The sequence below is a fragment of the Dipodomys ordii genome, unplaced genomic scaffold (assembly GCF_000151885.1).
Source record: "Dipodomys ordii isolate 6190 unplaced genomic scaffold, Dord_2.0 Scaffold17, whole genome shotgun sequence".
NCBI classification, from domain to species: domain Eukaryota; kingdom Metazoa; phylum Chordata; class Mammalia; order Rodentia; family Heteromyidae; genus Dipodomys; species Dipodomys ordii.
This window is the reverse complement of record NW_012267233.1, coordinates 4,484,359-4,506,541: the sequence shown is the minus strand read 5'-3', so window position 1 is coordinate 4,506,541 and position 22,183 is coordinate 4,484,359. Positions and strand designations below refer to the sequence as shown.

The 22,183-nt window shown below is 33.0% G+C and overlaps 1 protein-coding gene across 1 annotated transcript in view; it reads right to left on the bottom strand.

Moving 5' to 3' along the window:
- The window catches only part of Nudcd1 (NudC domain containing 1), a 46,086-nt gene that overhangs the window by 5,496 nt on the left and 18,407 nt on the right, over nt 1–22,183 (bottom strand). The window contains exons 3-8 of the mRNA XM_013012470.1: nt 20,503–20,688; nt 17,693–17,873; nt 17,084–17,266; nt 15,203–15,407; nt 9,968–10,112; nt 7,974–8,099 (exon numbers count right to left, since the gene is read on the bottom strand). Of these exons, the coding sequence (XP_012867924.1) occupies nt 7,974–8,099; nt 9,968–10,112; nt 15,203–15,407; nt 17,084–17,266; nt 17,693–17,873; nt 20,503–20,688 (1,026 nt within the window). The remainder of the gene's footprint in view (nt 1–7,973; nt 8,100–9,967; nt 10,113–15,202; nt 15,408–17,083; nt 17,267–17,692; nt 17,874–20,502; nt 20,689–22,183) is intronic.

Below are 22,183 nucleotides of genomic sequence, written 5' to 3'. Positions count from 1 at the left end.
TCTCTGTATCTACTTTATATATTACTGATATTCCAAAAGAATGAAGTAACCAACATTAATAAGAAAAGTTTAGGCATGATATGTCCAAAGCCTCACACAGTATTTGTATAATTTTATGCTTATAAAATGTGTGCAAAGCTAGTTAAAAAATAACAGAATTCCTCTGACCTAATCCTAAAATATTTCCTTTATGGACAAATTTTTAAATTCTTGCCTCATTTAAAAATAAATGAATTAATTGTTCTGCTTCTCACTTCATTTTTTATTGTATACACTCCATTTTATGAGTAATTTCAAACATAAGCTATTCCACCCAGTTTCCACCCAGTATCTGTTACGTAGGTAACTGGCACACCTGGAAGCAGTCACCTTCCCCTCCTGCAAGGTTACATCCTGGGGCGCCCTGGTCTTCCAACTGACCACAGATCCCAGGCCCTGAGGTCCATCCAGATCCAGTGTGGCCACACCTTTCCCCCACCTGGCCATACCTCTTCCTGTCCCTAGCCTAGATAAGTCCTGGCCCAGGGGTGGGTCTCTCCTTTTTGGCCAAGTCTCCCCACCAGGCATTGGAGGGGGCACCAGTTTGGTAAATAAATTTCTTTTCTTGCCTGAATAACCGTGTTATGTCTCTTCATGGTCTACTTAATGAAACCTACCTACCATATCTGGCAGTAGCAATATATACCAAGTACTCTGAGATGAAATACTGCATCTTGGTACAGGGAACTGAACAGGATCTTTTACATGACAATTAGGTGCTGTACAGCTAAGCCATGCCCCCAGCCATTCATTTGTTGTTTTTGAAATATGATCTGGCTAAGTTTTTCCTAACTGGCCTCCTACTTCTGTCTCTGCCACTAGAGTAAAAGGGATTACAGAAATGCACCAATGTGGCTGTGATGCTCAATCTTAACTGTCAACCTCATTGAGAGATGACTAGTAAAGTACATCTATTCCTTTTCCTTGAGCAGTCTGGCTAGAAATTCACCAATCTCTTTTAGAGAACTACCTTTTGATTTCATCCGTTTTCTCTATTCCCAGTACTCAATTCTACTGGTTATTTTTAGTAGTATATAACCTTTACCTTCTTGGTAGGTGGCTCTTGGTTTTGTATCTTCTTCTGATAGAAGCCTAAATGATTAAATGGAGATAGTTTTCTAACATATAATGCTATACATTTTCTTCTCACCACTACATTGCATCCCACATGTGCTGTGTTTCTTTTTTTGTCAGTCATGGGGTTTGAACTCAGGGCCTAAGTGCTGTCCTTAGGCTCTTTTGCTCAAGACTAACACTCCACCACTTTGAGCCACAGTGACATTTCTGATTTTCTGGTGCCTAACTGGCAGTAAGAATCTCATGGATTTTCCTGCCCAGGATGGCTTTGAACTGTGATCCTCAGCCTCCTGAGTAGTTAGGATTACAGACATGATCCATCAGTGCCTGCCCCTGTGTTTCATTTTCATTCAATACTAAATTCTTTCTTTGTGAGTTCTGTGACCTGTGGGCTAATGAGAAATGTGTCAATTTCCATATATTTAGAATTTTGGGGGGTATTTTTGTTCTTATTTAATTATCTTATGACCGAAGAACATTTAAACGTTTCTATGACCCAGAGCATAGTCTATTTTACTGAATGATTCATAGTTCTGGGATGCCAAATAATTATATATAAGCCCATTTGTTATTGTCTTGCTGCTCTTGGATGGTATACTTCTATATATATATGTATGTATGCGTGTATTATATATGTGTGTGTGTGGTGTGTGTGTGTGTGTATGTGTGTGTGTATGTGGATATTTGTGTATATATTACCTATCTATGTAATCTATTTCAGTTCTTGCAATTTTTAACAACCTGTTTCCAAGGTAACTTTTTCTTTTCTCATAGATAGAGGGAATGCTCATCAGTTTGCTGCAAACATTTGTCATCTTTTGCTATGTTTTTAATTTTTTAATTTTATTTGTTTGCAATTTTTATCTTTATTAAAATATAGTACATATTCATTTATCTTTTCCACTGTGCCCTTAACATGTCAACCATATCACAGTTACTTTAAATTGACCATTTCATAGTCTAAGAACATGGGTCATTTCTGAATCTAGTTTGTTTGTTTCTTCTCAATGGGATGCTTTACTTTTTTCTTTGTTGTGTCTTGTAGTTTTTTTATTGAATAATGGACTTTATGTGTCAAATAGATTATGAAATAAGTTGTATTTATGTCTAGGAATGAACATACTTCTACTTAGGTCATTAGTGTTAGGGATTGATTGAAACAGGATTTGTATTTGTTTGTTACTATGAGTAGCTTCAGTGCATTAATAGCTTCAATTCTTCCAGTGTACTCATATTGTACTCTGAAAGCAACTGAGTTGGTAGAGGATTTTCTTCAATGGGATAAAACTACTCTCATCCCCTGGCATTCTTGGTGCACTGATAACTATAACCTGCATAAAGTCTAAAATATTAGCAAACTATGTAAGAAGTTCCATATCAAGCAAATTATATACTAGAGGATTCCATTCCCTAACTTCTGCTGACAGACCGTGGGCTTCAAATATAAAAGCTATCATCTTTCATCCACTGACATACAACATAAACAATCAGACTGAAGCTCTCTCCCACAGGTTCCTTGTCTTCTTGAAGGATGTTGGCCAAGACAAAAAATCCTCTTCTTCGGGAAGTCTACATGCCAAAACATTCAATTCAAATGTTCAAAAGCAAGGTAGAAGACATAACAAGAGAGTAAAGTAAGCAGAAACCATGACATCATTTGTAAAGTAAGAGAGCAGTTACTTCTGCTCAGTAGAAGCAAATACAGAGGATGTCAATATGATAATGGCAAAGCACTGAGACAGAAGAAGGCAAGGGCATCTAATTCCCAAATCAGACATCAAAACTATGTCCTATTATCTAAAAATGTTTATGTCTTTAAGCCTGACTTCCAATGCATTCCCAGAACAACTTTAGTTCTTCCTAAGATCTGAAAAAATTTAGTTTCCACTGTTGCCTACAATCCCAACATATGCTAACTTACAACACTTGAAGGTGGCAAAGGTTTTCTGTTATCTGCAATCACAAAAAACTCGAGACTACCAAATTACAGCCAAATGAAAAGCAAATCAGAATTAAATAAATAAGAATGAATGATAACTAAAAAGCATAAATGTGTTCTTTTGTATGGTCCTTCAAAGACAGAAAATAACAATAGAAGAAATATTTGAAAAGCAGGGAGATACTATGTTAAATCTGAAGTGGACTAAACAGAAATGAGACATCCATTATCTACTGGGACAATCACCTGAAAGAAACAAGGAGATGTTTAAAAAGTTTTTGAGTCAAGAACAGGTGCCACAAAAATGGAGTGTAGCTGTCTACCATGTCCAAGAATATTGATTCATCCATTAGTCCTACCAAAAATAAACAAACAAGAACATACACATCAAAGTTTCCTTCACTAGAGAATTATGTATTTTGGTGTGAACAAAATTTCGTTGACTTTAAAACTTGATAGCCAAGAGCAAAATAAAGACTACAAATAAGAAAGAAATGGATGGCTGCTCTGGGCAACAATACATCGAAGTTAAGAAGCAGTAGCCAATAGTTCATAAGTAGTAAAATGAATACTAACAATAAATTCTGAAAATCCAGCAGGCTTAGGCTACTTACTGTAGGGACAAATGCTTCTATACATTATTAGAGATGCACAGCAAGTTTTAACTGATGGTCACAGTGAAGACACACAAGCATCAAAAAAATTCTTTGCAGAATGTTCCATATAAAATACTGAGCAACCAAAACAAGTCTAGTAAGATTCCAAGAGTGAAGAAATGGCTTTGAATATAGTTGTCATATTTGACAGAGAAAAGTTAATTGATCTGAACAAACCTCACTGATGCCAAAATGAATGGTTTAAAACAACACAAATTCATAAACCAGTAAGATCTAATTCCACATTCATTCTATGTTCATGTTTATTATAGAAAAGGTCATATGTATCTTTGAAGTACTGGTGAAAACTACAATTATAGTAAGCCAGTCACTACAGAAAATCTGAAACATGCATTTCAAGTAGTCAACTGACTCTTAAATTTCTTGGTGGAACATCTCGTAATTACAGACTTCAGAAGATTAAATGTCAGAGTGAAGACATTTAAGCAATCTTTAATAACTGGTACTACCAAATTAATTTAAAAAGTTCTATTCAGAATTAAGATATTTGTTAGAAGGCAAGATTGAAACCAGTTTCAAATTCACAGTTTCAAAATCCCATATAGAATGCATTATTAAAATTATATATTCTTTATACTATATATACATATACACATCTGTGTATATATACACACACCCATACACATATGTATGTGCACACATATACACATGTACACATGTAGGTATGTATAAAGAATTTACTATCTTATTTAATGTTTGCTACCTAAGAATTAGAAGTATCCATCTTACATAAGATGAAAGTAAGTCTCATGAGATACTTAAGTCACTAACAAGTAGTGACTGAAATTTAAATTTAAATGTGCTTCCAAACTCATGTTCTTCATTATCAGACTATGTTCTCTCCCAAGGCCTACTTTATAATAACTATTAAGCAACTATTTAACTGTCTATAATAAATATTAAATGTCTGTGGCTAGGCACTATTTCAGATGTGATACTCCACTAGTGCAGTATTTGAACACTTATTAATTATCTATACAATTAAAGTTATCTTTAGCTGACTGGATCTTTGGAAGACATAAGGTATTAGCTGAAAAGCATAAAATACAATTGATGGAAACAAACTGATTTTTAAGTTTACAAAAACTCAAGACAGTAACCTCTACAAACATGTGGGGAAAGGAATATTTTTTGCAGCTTAAAAAATATCAAATTGAAATTATAATGTATCATAATGATACCAACTTTCAATGACCAATAATGTATATTGGCAGATACACATAAGTATAACAAATAACAAAAATACCTATCAAGAAAAAGTGCTAACAGAAAAAAGGAAGAGGAAGTAGTTGAGAAGACAGATAATGTGGTTGCACGTTATCTAGGTTAACAGAGGATACAACATAGTTTTTGAACTGAGAACTGAGTAAGGTAAGAGAATAGTGCAAAAGTCCGAGTATTTCAGGCAAGGAAAGAAGGAATGTTAAGAGTCCTGGGGAAGAGCATGTTAATAATCTGGGGAATGGCATGAAGGCCAGTGTAGCTAAAGAAAATGACTCAAAGAAATGGGTAGAAAATAAACGGCAATCAGGACAGCATGCCAGTGATTTCTAAATCATGAGTCCCAACAATAAAATCAATAGAATAAAAAAAGTATGTAAAAAACAATTTTCATTTTTATTAACAATGAATATTATTTACAATAATATTCACATAGTAAGGGTCATTCCGCTTTGTAGAATTTTTCCATCAGACACCTATATCCCGAGTGTGTGTATGTGTGTATATGCGTGTTGTCTCAATTTATAATGTATCACTACCTAGAAAAATTATAGAAATATTTAAAGACCTCCCATTGACCACAGTAAGGACATTGGGCATTAATCTTAATATGACACATAGAAGCTTCATAGGGAAGATAGAAATAGAAAAATTATATAATTTATTAAGACCTTTAAAAGGGTTGCTTTGATCATAAAACTACTTATTATTAATTCAAGGGAAAATAACTTCAAAGTAGAAAAATTGGTAAATAGTATATAATCAAATCTGACACCACAAAAACAGAGGCAAAATTATACCTAATCTCATCTAATGACATATACTCCAAAAGAATCACTATGTGGAATTTCTATCAAAATTGCATTGAATCTGATGAGGGAATTCTATAGGATTATAAATTGAGAGATAGTATATAAAAGCTACAAAATGAAGTTATCATCAAAAGGATGAGTCAGTGGCTATTTCAAAATGGAGACTAAAGAGACACCAAAGCTTAATGTGGTATGAGACATTGGGTAAGATCCTGAATCAGAAACAAAATTTGCTCAAAATTTGTTCCTTTTTTGACCCACTGGTAAAATTTGAATATAAAGTCTGAAGTGTTACATGTTAAATTGTATGTGGTTATATAAAATAATCTCCTGCTGGGAATGTGGCTGAGTGGCAGATTGCTTAGCTAGCATGCATGAGGCTCTAGATTCAATTCCTCCATACCACATAAATAAGAAAACAAATAAAATTAAAAAATAATCCCTTCATTTTTAGCATATAAGCAAATTGGTGGAGGTAAAGAGAAACTGTATGTGCAACTCATTCCTAAATACCTCAGTAAAAAGAAGATATAAATGTCACAAAAGACTAAACACTAATAAAATCTAAGTGAAAATATTCTTATGTTTGAATTGAATACCCTTAAATTCATATGTGGAAAGAGACCTTCAAAGACTAATTCAGCTGAAATAAAGTCATTAAGGAGAGTCTTAATTCCTAAGACTAGAGAAAGCTGTTAAATACAAAAAAACAAGGTATCATGAAGAGGAGAAAAAAAGGAGGGAAGGAAAAATTTATAATGAGAGGAACAGTTAAGACTCACTGTGTGTGTGTGTGTGTGGTGGGGGAGGCTACTGGGGTGGAACTCAAGGCATGGGTGCTATCCCTTAGGTTTTTCTACCACTTGAGCTGTGCCCCTACTTTGTGTGGCTAATTAAAGGTTAAGAGTCTCATGGAATTTCCTGCGTGGGCTGGCTTGAAACTGCAATCCTCAAATCTTAGCTTTTTGAGTTGCTGAGATTATAGGCATGAGCCACTGGCTTAGAGATTTTCTTTTAATCAATATAATGTTGGGTTGGAACTTAAGATTTGGTAAATCAAGTTCCTGTATTGTTTTATAATCTATAAAGCTGAGGACTAAACCCTGGAGTAGAGTGACACCAAGCCACGCCAGGCAACATTCATACTAGTACACATTTCCCAAGGCTTTTAAGCAGAATGCAATTCTGAGGGAAGCAATTATACACATATGACATACCAGACAGTAGGAGAAAAAAATCCCAACTGGTTTAAGAAACTGAGTAAAAAATATTCCAAAATGGTAATTTTTGAAACTGGTCAAAAAAATTAGTAAGAAACACAAATAGAAAAATATTATTTGCAAAAGAAATAATATACAAATTTGTGAAAAGTTAGAAAATATATAATTTAAAATAAGATTCTACATCTTGACCACCAATTAGTAAAGATCAAACAGAAAACCAAAGGTGAAGGTAATGCTGCAGTGAAACAGGAAATTAGTCAAGATGTTACAAATGAGAACCTAAAGTAGATATCTGTTCATCAAAGGTAGTCTGTACTATTGGACTTCTGTAACTCTACATTAAATAGTGCTACACCTAAAAAGGGATTTTTAAAAATAACAGGATTGTAAATAATACAGTTATAACATTTTTAAGGAAAAATGGTATAAGGTATAGAACCAACAAACAGCTCCCAAGAACTATAGTACAGTCAATTTAACCAGGAGTTGAATAACATGGGGAATTGTACTAATGTTCAGTGAAAAAAGTAGATAGAAAGTTAATATACATTTACATGGTCATACTGTGTGAAAAAGAATGGCACAGGAAAAAAGCTAGCTAAACAGTATTAATATGAAATATTACTTAAACAATCTAACTTCGTTTTATTGTGTTTGATGTATTTCATGGTATGGATTACTAGTATGGACTGATGGTTCCTCACTGAGTAATAAGACTTATCACAAGCAATAACTACTAATCCAACATTTATTGATTGACTGATTGATTGATGGAGACAGGATTTCCTATGTAGCCCAGTCTGGTCTAGAACTGGCTATGAAGCCCAGGTTAGCTTCAAACTTAATGATCCTCCTCCTCCCTCTTCTCAAGGGCTGTGTACTCTACTACATTTGGGTCCAATCAAGATAATTTTATAAAACATTTATCTGTCCTTAAATTATCATTTCCATTACCCACTGATTTCCAGAATTAGTAAGAACTTACCACATGAGTAGTTTTCAATGAACTGCCATCAAATCTGCATAAACTAGAACTCTCTTCAAAGAAAATATCACATTCTTCTAACTCTTGAGCATTACAAGGAGGTTTTTCTTTATCTGGATTTGGATTCTTAAACCAACAAAAAAACAAAACAAAACAAATAATAAGCAAAACAAACAACAAGGAAATAGATTTATTCATTCTTAGAAATGCTATGATTACAACAACAAAATTAATTCAGACCCTTGTCTAATAAAACAGTATCAACAAAAACAGAGATATCACAATAATTGAGCCAACAGAGAAAAAACATGAATAGACATCTGATATACTCAAAGACATTAAAAGTAAAACAAAAATATGTTGAGAATTAATATTACCAGCAGACCTACATTATACCTTGCTACAGTAACTTACTCAAGGAGGAAAAATGTTAAATGAATATCCATCCAAATATTAAAAAATGTAAGAGAAAATGACAAATATGCAAATCAATTTTTTTCTTATTTTTATTCTCTTTAAAAAAGAACTGGCTAAAGCTAAAAAACTAATGTGCTGTATCTTTATAACATGGAAATGTAACAATATTAAAATGAAACATGGAACAATAGAAATACCATTTTAAAGTTCTTAAATTATAAGTGAAATAACATAGTTTTTGAAGATGATGATACATATGCATAGTTTACAAAATCCACTGTCACATATACATAAACACAGCTAATAAGCCAAAAACAGATACATGAGTTATAAAATAATTTGATTATGCTCCCTTGTTTAAATGCAAGAAGCTAGCAGAGTAATAAGATCATGATAATTAAGCAATAAATTATAAATACACTTACACATAATAGAATTCACTAAACAAATGTTCACATACCTAGTTTATCAAAATACAGTCAGTTACTTAGAACTTAATAAAGTAACCTGAAAGACTCTTTGGTCAATACTCAACAAAGCAAAGCAACAACAAAAAATCCCTGCCAGGATGGGAAGGGGAAACAAAGGAGGAGGCTACAATGCTTGATAAGAAATGTACTCATTATCTTGCCCATGTAATTGTAACCCCTTGTACAGTATTTTCACAAAAAAAAAATCCCTGCCAAACAAAAACTTACTAAAAAAAGATGAAAGAAAAAGAAAAATCTATAATCGAAAATCAAGTCTCTGCTAGTGTCAAAATTATTATACTCTCAGCGCTTACAATACTAAATATTTGCTAACTGAATAAACATAGGACGAGGCCTACATTATTAAGAAATGAAAGTACTGTTACATATAAATTCAGTGCTTTCTGAAATTTTTAATTAATGCCAACAAATACAACCCTGGTTTCTTTAGCCATATCTTCACTACAAATGCATTTACAATCTATTTTATCATTTACTAAGGAAAAATATTCTTCATCTTTACAATTCAAGATGGCAATAATATATGCTAATATCATGTTCAGTAAGTCATTTTTATATATCTACTATAATTTTTTGGAAAATGAACACATAACTGACATTCTAGAATATTGTATTTGCTCAGGTTCACAACATGATCTTCCAAGTCATGAACATGGGAACATTTTCAGCCTCATATATGAATAGGCACTATGTGCAATAACATTATCAAAAAGAAGACATGTTATGTATGATTTACGTGTAAATCTTTGATATTCTAAAGTCACCTAGAAAATTTCAATGATGAGAGTATTAACATATAAGGCAAAATTATAATTTTTTCTGTCACTACTGGCTTCTTGTTTCTTCTAAAGAAGAATATATGTAAAGAGATGCATAAATACATGCATACAATATGCCCAGACATACGTGTGCATTCACACAGTACAAGAAATATTAGAACTCTACACCATTTTATAATATTAATCGCATCAATAGTAACTGATCTCTTTTATATTAGGAAAGGCAAAATCATGTTAGAAACATGGCACAATTCTCTTAAATACTTTTGAATTATTGGAAAGTCACACTACTATTGCTACTATTTACCAGTTCCTCAGAAGTCAAATGCATCAAACGCTCAGCAATTACAGCACACTGGGCTGCGTCTCTTAAAAGTTCCCCCTGTTTATCACCAACCACTAGCTCTGGCCATGTGAGTCCTTCATTCTTCTTAATCAAGGAAATCTCCAAGCTAAAAGTTTAAATAAAAAAAGTGATGTTACTTTCACCAACTACATAAATTATACAATCAATAAATAGAAGGACTTCCTACAGACATTAAGTAGCTGGAATCTCAAATATGTTCATTTTAGCTTTGTGATAGTAAATCTCTAATTCAAGGCTAATAGCATATATCAAAGTTCCACTAGAAATGGTGCACCAAATATGGCATAAAGAAGTTAGTGACTAGAAAGGCCAAGAGGAAGACCACTAGAAAGAATTGCTGTAGTCCAGTGATGGAATTACAAGCAGCATAGGTACAGTGGTGTAAAGCAAGGGAAGGGCCACAAATACAGGAGATCTCTTTGGGTATGAACCCAACAATTAACTTTACTTTTACAAATAGTCATAATATATAATTTTTATTGAAAATATCCATCAGGTTCAATCAACTTGTTAATTTCCAAAATGTAGATTTTAAAGAACTGAAAAAAAAAGATAGGTATTAGGGGGAAATTAGTTTTGGAACAAACACACAATGATAGTAATGTCTCTATTACTTTATTTGAAAATTCTGTACATTTAGGTCATTAAGATGAAATTTTGAATATGTTCTGAAGGGCCTGAAAATAAACTGAGATCAAGAATTGATGAGGCGGGAAAGAGTGACAAAAAAGTCAGAACAGATCATATTAGATACAGGAAGAAGGAAGCAGCTCATGTTCCTTTGGAAGATGGGAAAATCAAGTATAATGCCTTATGAATAGCGTCTGCTCTAACAGAGAAAGTGGGGTAGTGGTTCTTCTATAGCCACATAAACTTTTCCATATGCCATCTTTTGTTACAGGTGAACCATGCTAACCATCACCTCAAACACAACTGCAAGCAAACAACTGCCAGAGTATAATAATAGCTATTATCATCATTATCAAATAGAATATGTTAACCATTCTTTTTCAAGGTGGTTATTGTCACCACCTCATGAATTAATTGCATCATTTTAACATTTTTCTGACTACTTATTTTAGGAAACCATACAAAATGGTATTGCTTATGTAAGTTCCTATCACATAAGTAATGAAAATTATCATCACTATTATGAAATACCCTATTTCACTATTTTCCAAGGAATAGGCTAGTCTTGACGATGAAGATAATGAAAAGAAAAATAAAGACTGCAGCTCATACTTATTGCTTTACCCCATGACAGGTACTGTTTTAAATGCTTTATATATTTTAACTCATGTATTGCTTACCATAACCAAATAAATAAGTACTACTGACATATTCAATTTATAAGCAAGGGGAAAAAAGCACAAAGAGATTAAGTAACTTGACAAGTTTAGAAGCTAGTAATGCAGTCTGATTCCAATCCATGTTTTTCACTACTGCACTATTCTGTTTCTCTAAAAAAAAAAAAAAATGTAAATAACCATTAAAGAACTTCTACTAGGAGACTTGAATGTATATACACATTCCCAGTTGCTATCTTAAGAAATCTGATGTAGAATGATTTATAAGGATCTAACTTTAGTTTTCTACAGGTGTTTAACTAATTATGCCAGCAGCATTTGTTAAAGAGGCTGTCTTTCTTCCATTCTATTTTTTTGGTCCTTTATCAAAGATTAGGTCTGCGGGTTCATTTCTAGGTCTTGAATTCTATTTCTTTGGTCCTCAGGCCTGTTCTTGTTCTAGTACCAAGTTGTTTTTATTACTTTAGCTTTGTAATAGTTTGAAGTTTTGTATTGATTTTCTTCCAGCACTGTTCTTGTTAAAGATTGTTTATGTTATTCAAGGTCTTTTATTATTCCATATATATTTTTGATTGCTTTCTCTATTTGATTAAAGAACAAAGTTGAGATATTGATGGGTGTCGCACTGAATTTGTAGAGAGCCTTTGGCAGTATTAGGTAGGGGAGGTGGGGAGGAGGGAAGGTGGGAGAAAAATGAGGGAGGGGTTAACAAGTTTGACCAAAAATGCACTCCCTATCTTACGTATGTAACTGTAGCCCATCTGTACATCATCTTGACAATAAAATTAAATTAAAAAATTAAGAGTATATACAATTTTAGTTTTGATGAATTTCTGAACCATCATTATTTTGCCAACCGAGGCACTGTAGCTTTTTTGACATGCATATCTATATTTTAAAACTAGACCACTAGTGTCCAAGAAAGATCGAACAGTAATATATATTATAAACTACATACTACTAAACAAAATCCTTCTAAAGAATATTAAATATTTGAAATCAAAAGTAATCATATTTTCAAGTACAAAAAAAACAATTTTAAGCCACTTACCACTTACATATCACTGTAATTATTTTTATAACACAGAACAGTAATTGAATACCTTAAAGTTACTAAAAGAATATTGGGCTGAAATTACTATATGATGTCTAGTTATTACCATAGACCTCTGGCTGGTCTACAAGAGATCTTTAGCTGCTTGGTAACATATATTTAAACATGTTCTACTTGTTTTCATAAATATGATTAAACAGAGTATGTGATGATAATGTATAGGGGTTCTGAACTCAGGACCTTGAAATGATAAAAGAAATGCTCGTCACACTTCCAACTCTAAAATATCTTTTCAGGAAACTTTCAGAAAATTATTTTTCATATCAGAAAATATAACTTCATCATCAAATGCTCTAACACCTTTTAAAACTTTAATTTTCTTTGAACAGGGTATTTGTTTTTTAGAATTCCATGAGTTAAGACTCAGACTCACATTAGTTTTCTACTATAAATCCAGAACTATTTTATATAAAAATAGCTAATAACCTTATGCAACATTAACATAAATCAACCAAATAAAACTGAAAAAATTAAGTGCCTAATACTGTTTTAACCACCTATAGTTTAATAATAATAATGAAAGTCAACATTGAGGAGTAAAGTGTTTTGAACAACAGTCTTGCAAAGAAACATGGCAGTAAACTCAGATTATTAAAGTTTCACAAGTGCTTAAAACTTTAAAGTTTCATAGACATTTGACTTTTATTTATAAACAAACTTCTATTTCTTTTACTGGACAACTTTAAACAGAATTCATAAATTAGCTAATAAACACATATACTCAAATAATTCCAAGGAAGTAGTTACGTTCCTTTTTATTCTCTTCTAAACAATCCCCCTACTCCTTACACAGTAAACTGTTGAATTTTGTATCACCACTGACTACTTTTGCCAGTCTATAATTCTGTATATGTGAAATTACAAAATATGTAATTTGGGGCTCTGATTTCTATGTATGCCACATGCTTTTGATTAATTTATATGGCTGTTTAGCTGTAGTTAGTTCTTTCTTTACAGAGTAGCATTTCATTACACAAACATACCACTTTATCTATTCACATTTTCCATGATCATTAGAATTGTGTGTAGTTAGTGGTTTTTCAAGTAAAGCCACTATGAATATAGTTTTATCTGTAAGTTTTTATTGTGAAAAATACTGTACAATGAATAGTTTTTATAAAAATTTTGGCCTTATTTAGTTTTTCAATGTATATCTTCATTTTGTCATTGGGAAATAGTGAGAAGAATAGACAGAATGGATAGGCTACCAAGTATGTATATGTTTAATTTGGCAAAAAAAAAACTGTTAAACAATTTGCCAAAGTAACTATATTATTTTATTTCACAGTAGCTATGCTTATGTTGTTTGTGGTTCCAGATTCCCCAAGATTCGATACTACCTCCCTTGTTAATTTTAGATACCTCATCCTGGCTTTAATTTTCCTAAAGATTAATTACTTTTCATATGCTTACTAGATATTCATTTGATTTCTATTGTCATATGTCTATTCAAATCATTTGATCAGTTCTAAAGCTGAGTTGTCTTTTATTATGAATTTGTAGAAATCCTTACACACTGAGAATGAAAATACTTTATCAGAGTACTGAGAATATTTTCTTCAGTCTATGTTTATCTTTATGGTTTTTCTTAAGGTATCTTATTTAAGAGAGCAGACATTTTCAGTCATGAGGTGCAGAAAACTTTTGGATGAAGTATAATTTATCATATATTTCTTGGTTTTTTTTTTGGCTTATTGTACCCTAAACATGCAAACAATAAAATAAATATAAATGACCAATTTACATTGAAACAAAATTATTTAACAAAATTATGAAATAAATATTATTCCACAAGTAGAAATGTATCATTCCTATTTATTTCTGCATATGAAAAATGATATGTAGTTATTTACAGTGGCAAAAGATTTGAAATAATTAACTTATTTGTTCGATTAGAGGGACAGTATTTTTAAATGATGCTTCAATCAACAGACTAAAACTATTAACAATATTAAAAAATCTATTGTTAATTCAAAGATTTACTCTTGAAAATGAATAAAAACAAGATATAGGGCTGGGATCTAGCTTAGTGGCAAAGTGCTTGCATAGCAAGTGCATCATCCTGGGTTTGATCCCCAGTACCAAAAAAGAAAAGAAAAAAAAAGAGAAGAAAGGTGTAATGATGGGTACAGTATTTTTCAAATCTTTTCTCTTAAAAAGGAAGAAAAAAGCATGGTGCTAGAATATACATGAAATACTCTGAAAAGAAACAAAACAGCTGTGGATGAATGTTGAGGCAGACTTGGAGGGAGGTTTCTAGCTCTATTCTTCTATACGCTTTAAGTTTATAAAAATGAGAATCTATTATTTAGTAAATAATTTATACTTGGTAGAGAAAGTTAAGAGTTCAAATTAAAATAGCCATTTTCATACTCTGTTATTCCTATATCACTTATCTTTAGAGACGGTAAATGAAAAGTAATACTATGTCCTACAAGTGATAACTACGCTAGTATCATTAATCTTAACTACAGTTAAGTTGTTCCATGTAGTTATTACATTTTTAATCAATCTTAAGACTCTTATCCACCAAAAAATTTAACTACCAGCAAACCAGAAGTGGTGCTGAGCTCAGAGATAGTGCCCAGGCACAGAGTTCAAGCCCATGACCAACCAAAAAGATAAAAGAAAAAAAGAAAATTAATGAGGAAGAGACAAAAGTACTGTATTCATCTTTGATGCCCCACTGGTATGGAAAAAATAACAAGACAAAAAGATTAACCTAAAATTTCAAATATAAAACTATTAAAATACCTATTATTCTCTTTAATTATCCATGTACTGCTTTCATGATCAACAGATGAAAATAGTTTTCCTTCTAAAATTTGGAGACCCTTCAGCATGATGCTGATGTTATCAGGCAAAAATTGTACTTGAACGTCTTCCTTAGTACTGTCTTCGGGAAGCCGCACTGTTACTGTCAAATCGTCTTCACTCTGTTGCCAGTAATACAGAGGTTCTAGAGGTGAGGAGGGAGATGAATTATATAATCAAAATGAACAACAATATATAAAATTAGAGCCCAGAAGATATGAAAGAACATCTATTTAATAATCTATTAAATAATCTCAGCATGCTTTGTAGAGATAATCTCACAGAAAAAAATAAGCATAAGCAAATATATAATTTCCTTGGGGAATTTTCACTGGAAAAGTTGAAGCAATTAAATTTAACATTTTCAGCTTCCAAGCTTACCTATTCCTCTAGGAAATGACCAGTCACAAAATACTACTGACAACAATCTTTTCTTTGGTCCTTATATTCTCTCTTTCCCAACACATACACACATACACATGTGCGTGCACGCGCACACACACACACACACACACACACACACACACTAATTCTTTGCTGAACAAGAATATGATGTATTTCCCTGAAAAGAAAGCAAAGTGATTTATACATAATAATAACCCAGTGGATAACTTCTGCCAGAAAACGCATCAAGGACTGGAAAGTCACACAAGCTTTCAGTATAAAGAGTTATGGAAGCTAGGTGCCAATGGCTTACACCTGTAATTCCAGCTATTCAGGAGACTGAGATCTGAGGGTCACAGTTCAAAGCCAGTCCAGGCAGGAAAGTCTGTGAGATACTTACTTCCGATTAACTATCCTTTCCCTCAAAAAATAAAAACTGGAAATGGAGCTGATGCTCAACTAGTGGAGTGTTACTATTGAGCTAAAAAGCTCAGGGACAGTGTCCAGGTACTGAGTTCAAACCCCAGGACAGGAACCAAAAACAAAAAGTACAAAACAGTGAAGCAAATTTGTTTCAATATCAATATTAATAAAAAGGTTAGTTTACAGAGTATGTATAATTGTAAATACTAAAAATCTTATAAATTATATCAGTTTGGCTATAAACATCAGTGATTTTTGAGACAATATTCTTTTGAAGAACTTTAATAGAATTCATACTCTTCATATACAATTTTTTTTCTGAAAGACCTTGTTAAGCTTTTCATTCTAAAACATGATCTTTACTCATTGATTTAACATTAAAAAACTGAGTGGTTCTGTCTGAAGAAACTTATTTTCAGCTTAACATGAAGGTTAAGAACATGTGCATCAGTCTTATTGTCTACAAGTATTCAGTATGATATACTGGCTTCAAAGTGCCAATATAACTGGTATTATTCAGTTACATGGTAAGTGTAAAATAAAGAATCAAGTTAGCTAATACACAGATCATTTTTTAAAAACAATCTTTGAAGCAGGGTGCCAATGGCTCATGCCTGTAACCCTAGCTACTCAGGAGGCTGAGATCTGAGGATCACAGTTCAAAGCCAGCCCAGACAGGAATGTCCATGAGACTCTTATCTCCAATAAACCACTCAGAAAATGGAAGTAGTGCTGTGGCTCAAGTGGTAAAGCGCTAGCCTTGAACTGAAGAACTGAGGGACAGCGTCCCGGCCGAGTTCAAGCCCCACGACCAACAAACAAACAAACTATAAAATTATTAAATTTTCACAATATTTTGGTGAACTATTTTTTTACAAAAAAAAAAAGGAGGAAGGGAATACAAAAAAAAAATATTAGTCATCTGTCCTGACCTGGTAAAAGCCTACCCCTAATTAGGAAGAAAAAAACTAAAATGAATATCACTTTAATCTATGAAGAATAAAGTAAAACCACCTTTGATTTTCTCTGGCATGTCTTCTTCCATAGTTTCTTCAAGATCATGACCAGCCTGAACAAATTTGAAAGACTTGTAGGAGACAATCATCAGACCATTTCCATTGGGCTCAATAGCAGCGTAATGTGGCACTGACTTCCCGTGGAGAATGTCACGCTTAGTAATTTCATATTTTTCATTATCTGTAAGAAAATATTTTACATTAAATAAAAAGTCTAAAAAGATTTGAATATTAGTTGTAATCATACTTAAGTATTCTAAGTATATTACTAAAAGACACATTTATACTCTTTTCCTAAGAATAAAAACATTACAACCTAATTTTCTAAAAATAAGTCTGTAATTTTTTTTTAAATATTTTACTTTTTGTGCCAGTTGAACTCCGGGCCTTATGCTCTTCCTCAACTTACTTACTCACAGATTACACTGTACCATTTGAGTCATACCTCCAGTATGCTATTTTTGCTGGTTAAATGGAGATGAGTATCTCAGAACACTTAGGCTTAATTCAAATTTCCAAAACCTACTAATGATGACATACATTAGAGAGAAAGAAAAGTGAGAGAGAGAGAAAGAGACAGAGAGAGAGATTCAGAATTTTATTTTACCTTTATTTTTCTTACTGATAGTGACCCACTCCAAAGAAACATAAAAACCACTTCCTTTGAAATCCGATTCCTCTTTCTCTATTCGAAGAAGTAGGGTAGCTATTGAATGTTCTTCAGGTTTCAGCAATGAGATGCTGTGAACTATAATAAAGGGATCCCCCAGCTCTTCATTAAACATAATCTATAATAAAATCACACATACACACACACCAAAATGGCCATATATGAACAGTGATAACAGAGGAAATATATAAAAGACATAAATATTTTTTATTAGAAGGAATTCAGTCTTTTTTAAGCTTGTAAAAGCAGACTACAAGTTTAAATAATGCTCTCTACAGAAAGAACTTAAAAGACAACTGTACAACCAAGCAAACTAGTTCATTCTCTTGGCTTAAAAACAAAACAGGGATTCTAAAAGAGAAAAAACAAGCTAAAAGCAACCTTGATAAAAAAAAAATATCAAGAGGAAAAACTATCTATACGTAAAAAGAGAGGGCATGGGCAGGGCAATGCTCACTGTCTCTTCACCATCTCATACAGGATTTATTACTGTGTGCAGCTGGCATTCCTATGCATGTAAGCCTTCTTCTTATGCTTTTTATTTGTTTTCCTTTATATTTTCCAGAACTTTATAAAAGTAACATGTAATCAGGGGAAAAAAAATCACTAAAATTTCTTAATTTCAAAAGCCAAAGAGCTCACACATTTAAAGGTAACTAAAATACAAACTGTGTGTGTGTGTGGTGTGTGTGTGTGTGTGTGTATGTGTGTGTGTGTGTGTTTGTGTGTGTGTGTGTGTGTGTGTTACTGGTAGTGGCTAAAATATGATGGTGAAGTTGCCCACCAAAAGCCAAGTTAAAGACACACAGAATCCTATGGAATTTTCCTTATATGACTATCATGATTCTTTAATAAGATTTTCAAAGAAGTAAAAAACATTTTTTTTTTGTTTTTACTGAGTTGATCTCAGTGTCTTCTATTTGATAAGCAGGCTCTCTACTACATGTGACAGGCCCCAAGTTTTTTTCTCTTTAGTTATTTTTGCGATAGGATCTATTTATGCCTTGAGGACCAAAATTACTGGTTAATTGGGTATAAAATAGTGATCTAATCCAAAGAAACTTAGAAATTACTTCCTTTTAATGATTCCCATGTAGCTAAAATGATAGGCATATACCTCCAAACTAGTGGAGGAGATGGGGGGGCAGGGTCTCTATATTTTGAGCTGGCCTCAAAGTACAATTTGAAGTCAATTTCAGACTTCCAAACAGCTAAAAACACTTCTAGCCAGGCACCGGTGGCTCACGCCTATAATCTCTTAGCTACTCAGGAGGCTGAGATCTGAGGATCCCGGTTCAAAGCCAGCCTGGGCAGGAAAGTCCGTGAGACTCTTATCTCCAATAAACCACTAGAAAATGGGAAGTGGTGCTGTGGTTCAAGTGGTGCTGTGGTTCAAGTGGTGCTCGCTTTGAGCTGAAGAACTGAGGAATAGCCCCCAAGCCCAGAGTTTAAGCTCCACGACAAAAAAAAAAAAAAAAAAATTCTACCAAAATTATTCAAATAGTAGGCTCACTTGAAAGATTTCCATAAGTAAAACAAAAAAAAAAAAACAAGAAAACTCTTAAATACTGAAAACTGAAATGACAGATGAAGACAAGTTTTGAATTGGTTGACTGAGTTTTCCTTTTGTTTGGGGAACAGTAGAAAATAAAAGCAAGAAGAGAAAATGATAAGTTCTGTCATGTACAAGTAGCTAGCTTATTGTTTCCTTTTTCTTTCCCCAATGAAGTCTATCCTATCTCCTTAATTTCTCTTCCTGGGCTTTACATACTAACACCATCCTAGGACCTCTTTTCTCCATATTATGCCCTTTAATCAATTCCACCTTTAGATTTCCTTTTGTTTCATCAATTCTCTCAGTTTCTTTTCCTTCCTTTTTTAAATTTATTGTTTAATATTTATTTCTTTTATTAAGTAGCTATAAAAAAGGGAGTTTCAATTACAGAAGCCAGGTTATGACCAGGTATAGTTTTCCTCAAAGAATTAAAGGCTGGTAGTTTACAGGCATTGGTCAATCTGATTTTTAAAAAAATCTTCTTACATGTAAATATATTAAGTATGTCTACCTTTATTCAACACTTCAGGCTAAATGCTGGGATTTCTATAGTACTATTACAATATACTTATAATTCAAGAGAGTTGAAATAAAACATTTAATTCTACTGAATATCATTTAAAAACCATGACTCTCAAGACATTGACTCTATACAGAAATTAATTCTTTATTTATAACCACTGACATTCTAACCTCTTAGATTTAAATCTGCTTCAATTTTTTTAATGAAGTAAAAATGGCAATTTAAGAGATTAAAAAAGACATATTTATCTTATAATGTATTTTTCAGTATGAAATAGCCCAATAAACTTGCTAATTAACTCATGTAAATACATGAGTACCCTAACATGCAGGCAGAGGAGAAAAGACCCCGATGTAAGTTTAAGTCATCCGTCCTTCAAGGGCACAAAGGTGGCAATGCTTATTACACCGTTTTACACATAAACACAACCCCAAAACCTTTGCTAAAATGGAACACAATTCTCAATGATTGCTCTGACCTCAGAACTGGCTAATGTATCAATTTACAAAAGGTATAGTTTTTATGATTTAAAGAGATACAAATTTATAATAGATAAGCCAAGAAGTCATTTGCAAATTATCCTTAAAACATGTGATTTTAAAATAAATAACCTTACTGTGCATATATCTTCTGGACTTTACATAAATCTTTAAAAGAATAAATCCTTACCTCCCATTTCTCAGAAGCACTATTTCCACGTTCACCTGTTGCAATGACATACAGTCTTCCAGTACCATCTGACAATGTAACCCACGAGGAAGATGAGAAGTGGATAGATGAACAAAGGCGATTGTCATATGCTGTCAAATCTGTAGGAAGTCGAAACACCTCCCGTGGTTTTCCTAAAGCAGTGTCCTAAAAAGAAGTCTAACATTATATATTTATTTCCTTTTTACTGATCCATACTCAGAAAATAAATATTTGCAGTTTAGTAGTTTCTCTCTTCCTCAAGAACTGAACCTAATTCCACTCCCTTTACTGTATTTGTCAGAAATGACAAATACAGTAAGGACTAGATCACCAAATACTTTACATACTCTGATTTGTTATCTTTTGTTAGCTAGCACTAAGGAAGGGAAGCTGCCAAGCTGTGAAGTTAATTAAGTACTCAGTTACTTGCAAATGCCTATGTGAGGAGAAAATGAGGCCTCTTATCATGAACCAACCTCTGAGAGTATGGATCATTTCTGAAACATGTTCTTCTGCCCTAACCAAACCTTCAAATGACTGCAGTCCTGACATCACAACATCATGAGAAACCTTGAGCCAAAACTCCTAGAGAAACCGAGATGACTCTAAATCCTGCATCCAGTAAAAGGTAATTAATACAGTACAATAATCTAGTTTTTGTTTAATTTTAGAGTTAATGATCACTATTTTAAAATCACTAAGTTAGAAATATCACATCATGCTCTAAATGCAGACACAGGTACCATTGCTGAATGAAAGTACTACAAACAATCTATTAACAATTTAGGCTTGGTGAACAAATGTTTAATTGTGTCTGTGACCTCATAATTTCAAGTTTTAAGATAGGATGCATCATTAAAATACAAGACATAAAACAGGCTTACTATAGAGGTAATAAACTTCCTCAAAAACACCAAACTGTATCCAATTCAACACAACTTTTTCCTTAAAAGTTTTGTTTTTGCTTTTAGCTTTTGTTTTGCATTGAAAATGAGATGCAGGTCATCTTTAGGGTGAGAATGACCAGAAGGAATTTTTGATTTGTGCGTTTCACTCCCTGCTCCTAGCACCCATCAGATCTATGTGCTTATTTTAATAAATTCATGGAAACCATACACACTGTCTTTAGTCACTTTTTTTTTGGTAACTACTTTTTATTTAAGTAGTGGAGGTTTGAACTCAGAGTCTCACACTAGGCAGGTGTTTTACTACTTGAGCCACCCCTCCCCCCACCCCACCCCACCCCACTCTGGATTTCACTGGTCATTTTTAGGATAAGGTCTTACTGTTGTCTCCCCTCACCCTCCATGAGCCTCCATTCACCTACTTAAGGCTTCTGATACTTGCTGGGCATATGCTACTGAGTTCAGCTTCCCTCTAAGGAGAAGGGATATTCAAGACTTTCCTGTCCACACTGTCTCAGAAATACGATCTTCCCATCTTCAGCATTCCAAGAAGTTTGGATGATAAGTGTGAGCCACAAGTACTCTGATTTTTTTATTTTGGTTATTAGTATGTACTGTATTCCATTTTTTGCAATATTGGGGTTTGAATTCAGGGCCTTGTGCTTGTTGGCACTCAACATTTAAGCTGCATCCTTGGCTTTTTTGGGGCTCTGGTTATTTTTTGTTGTTGGTGGTGGTCATGAGGCTTGAACTCA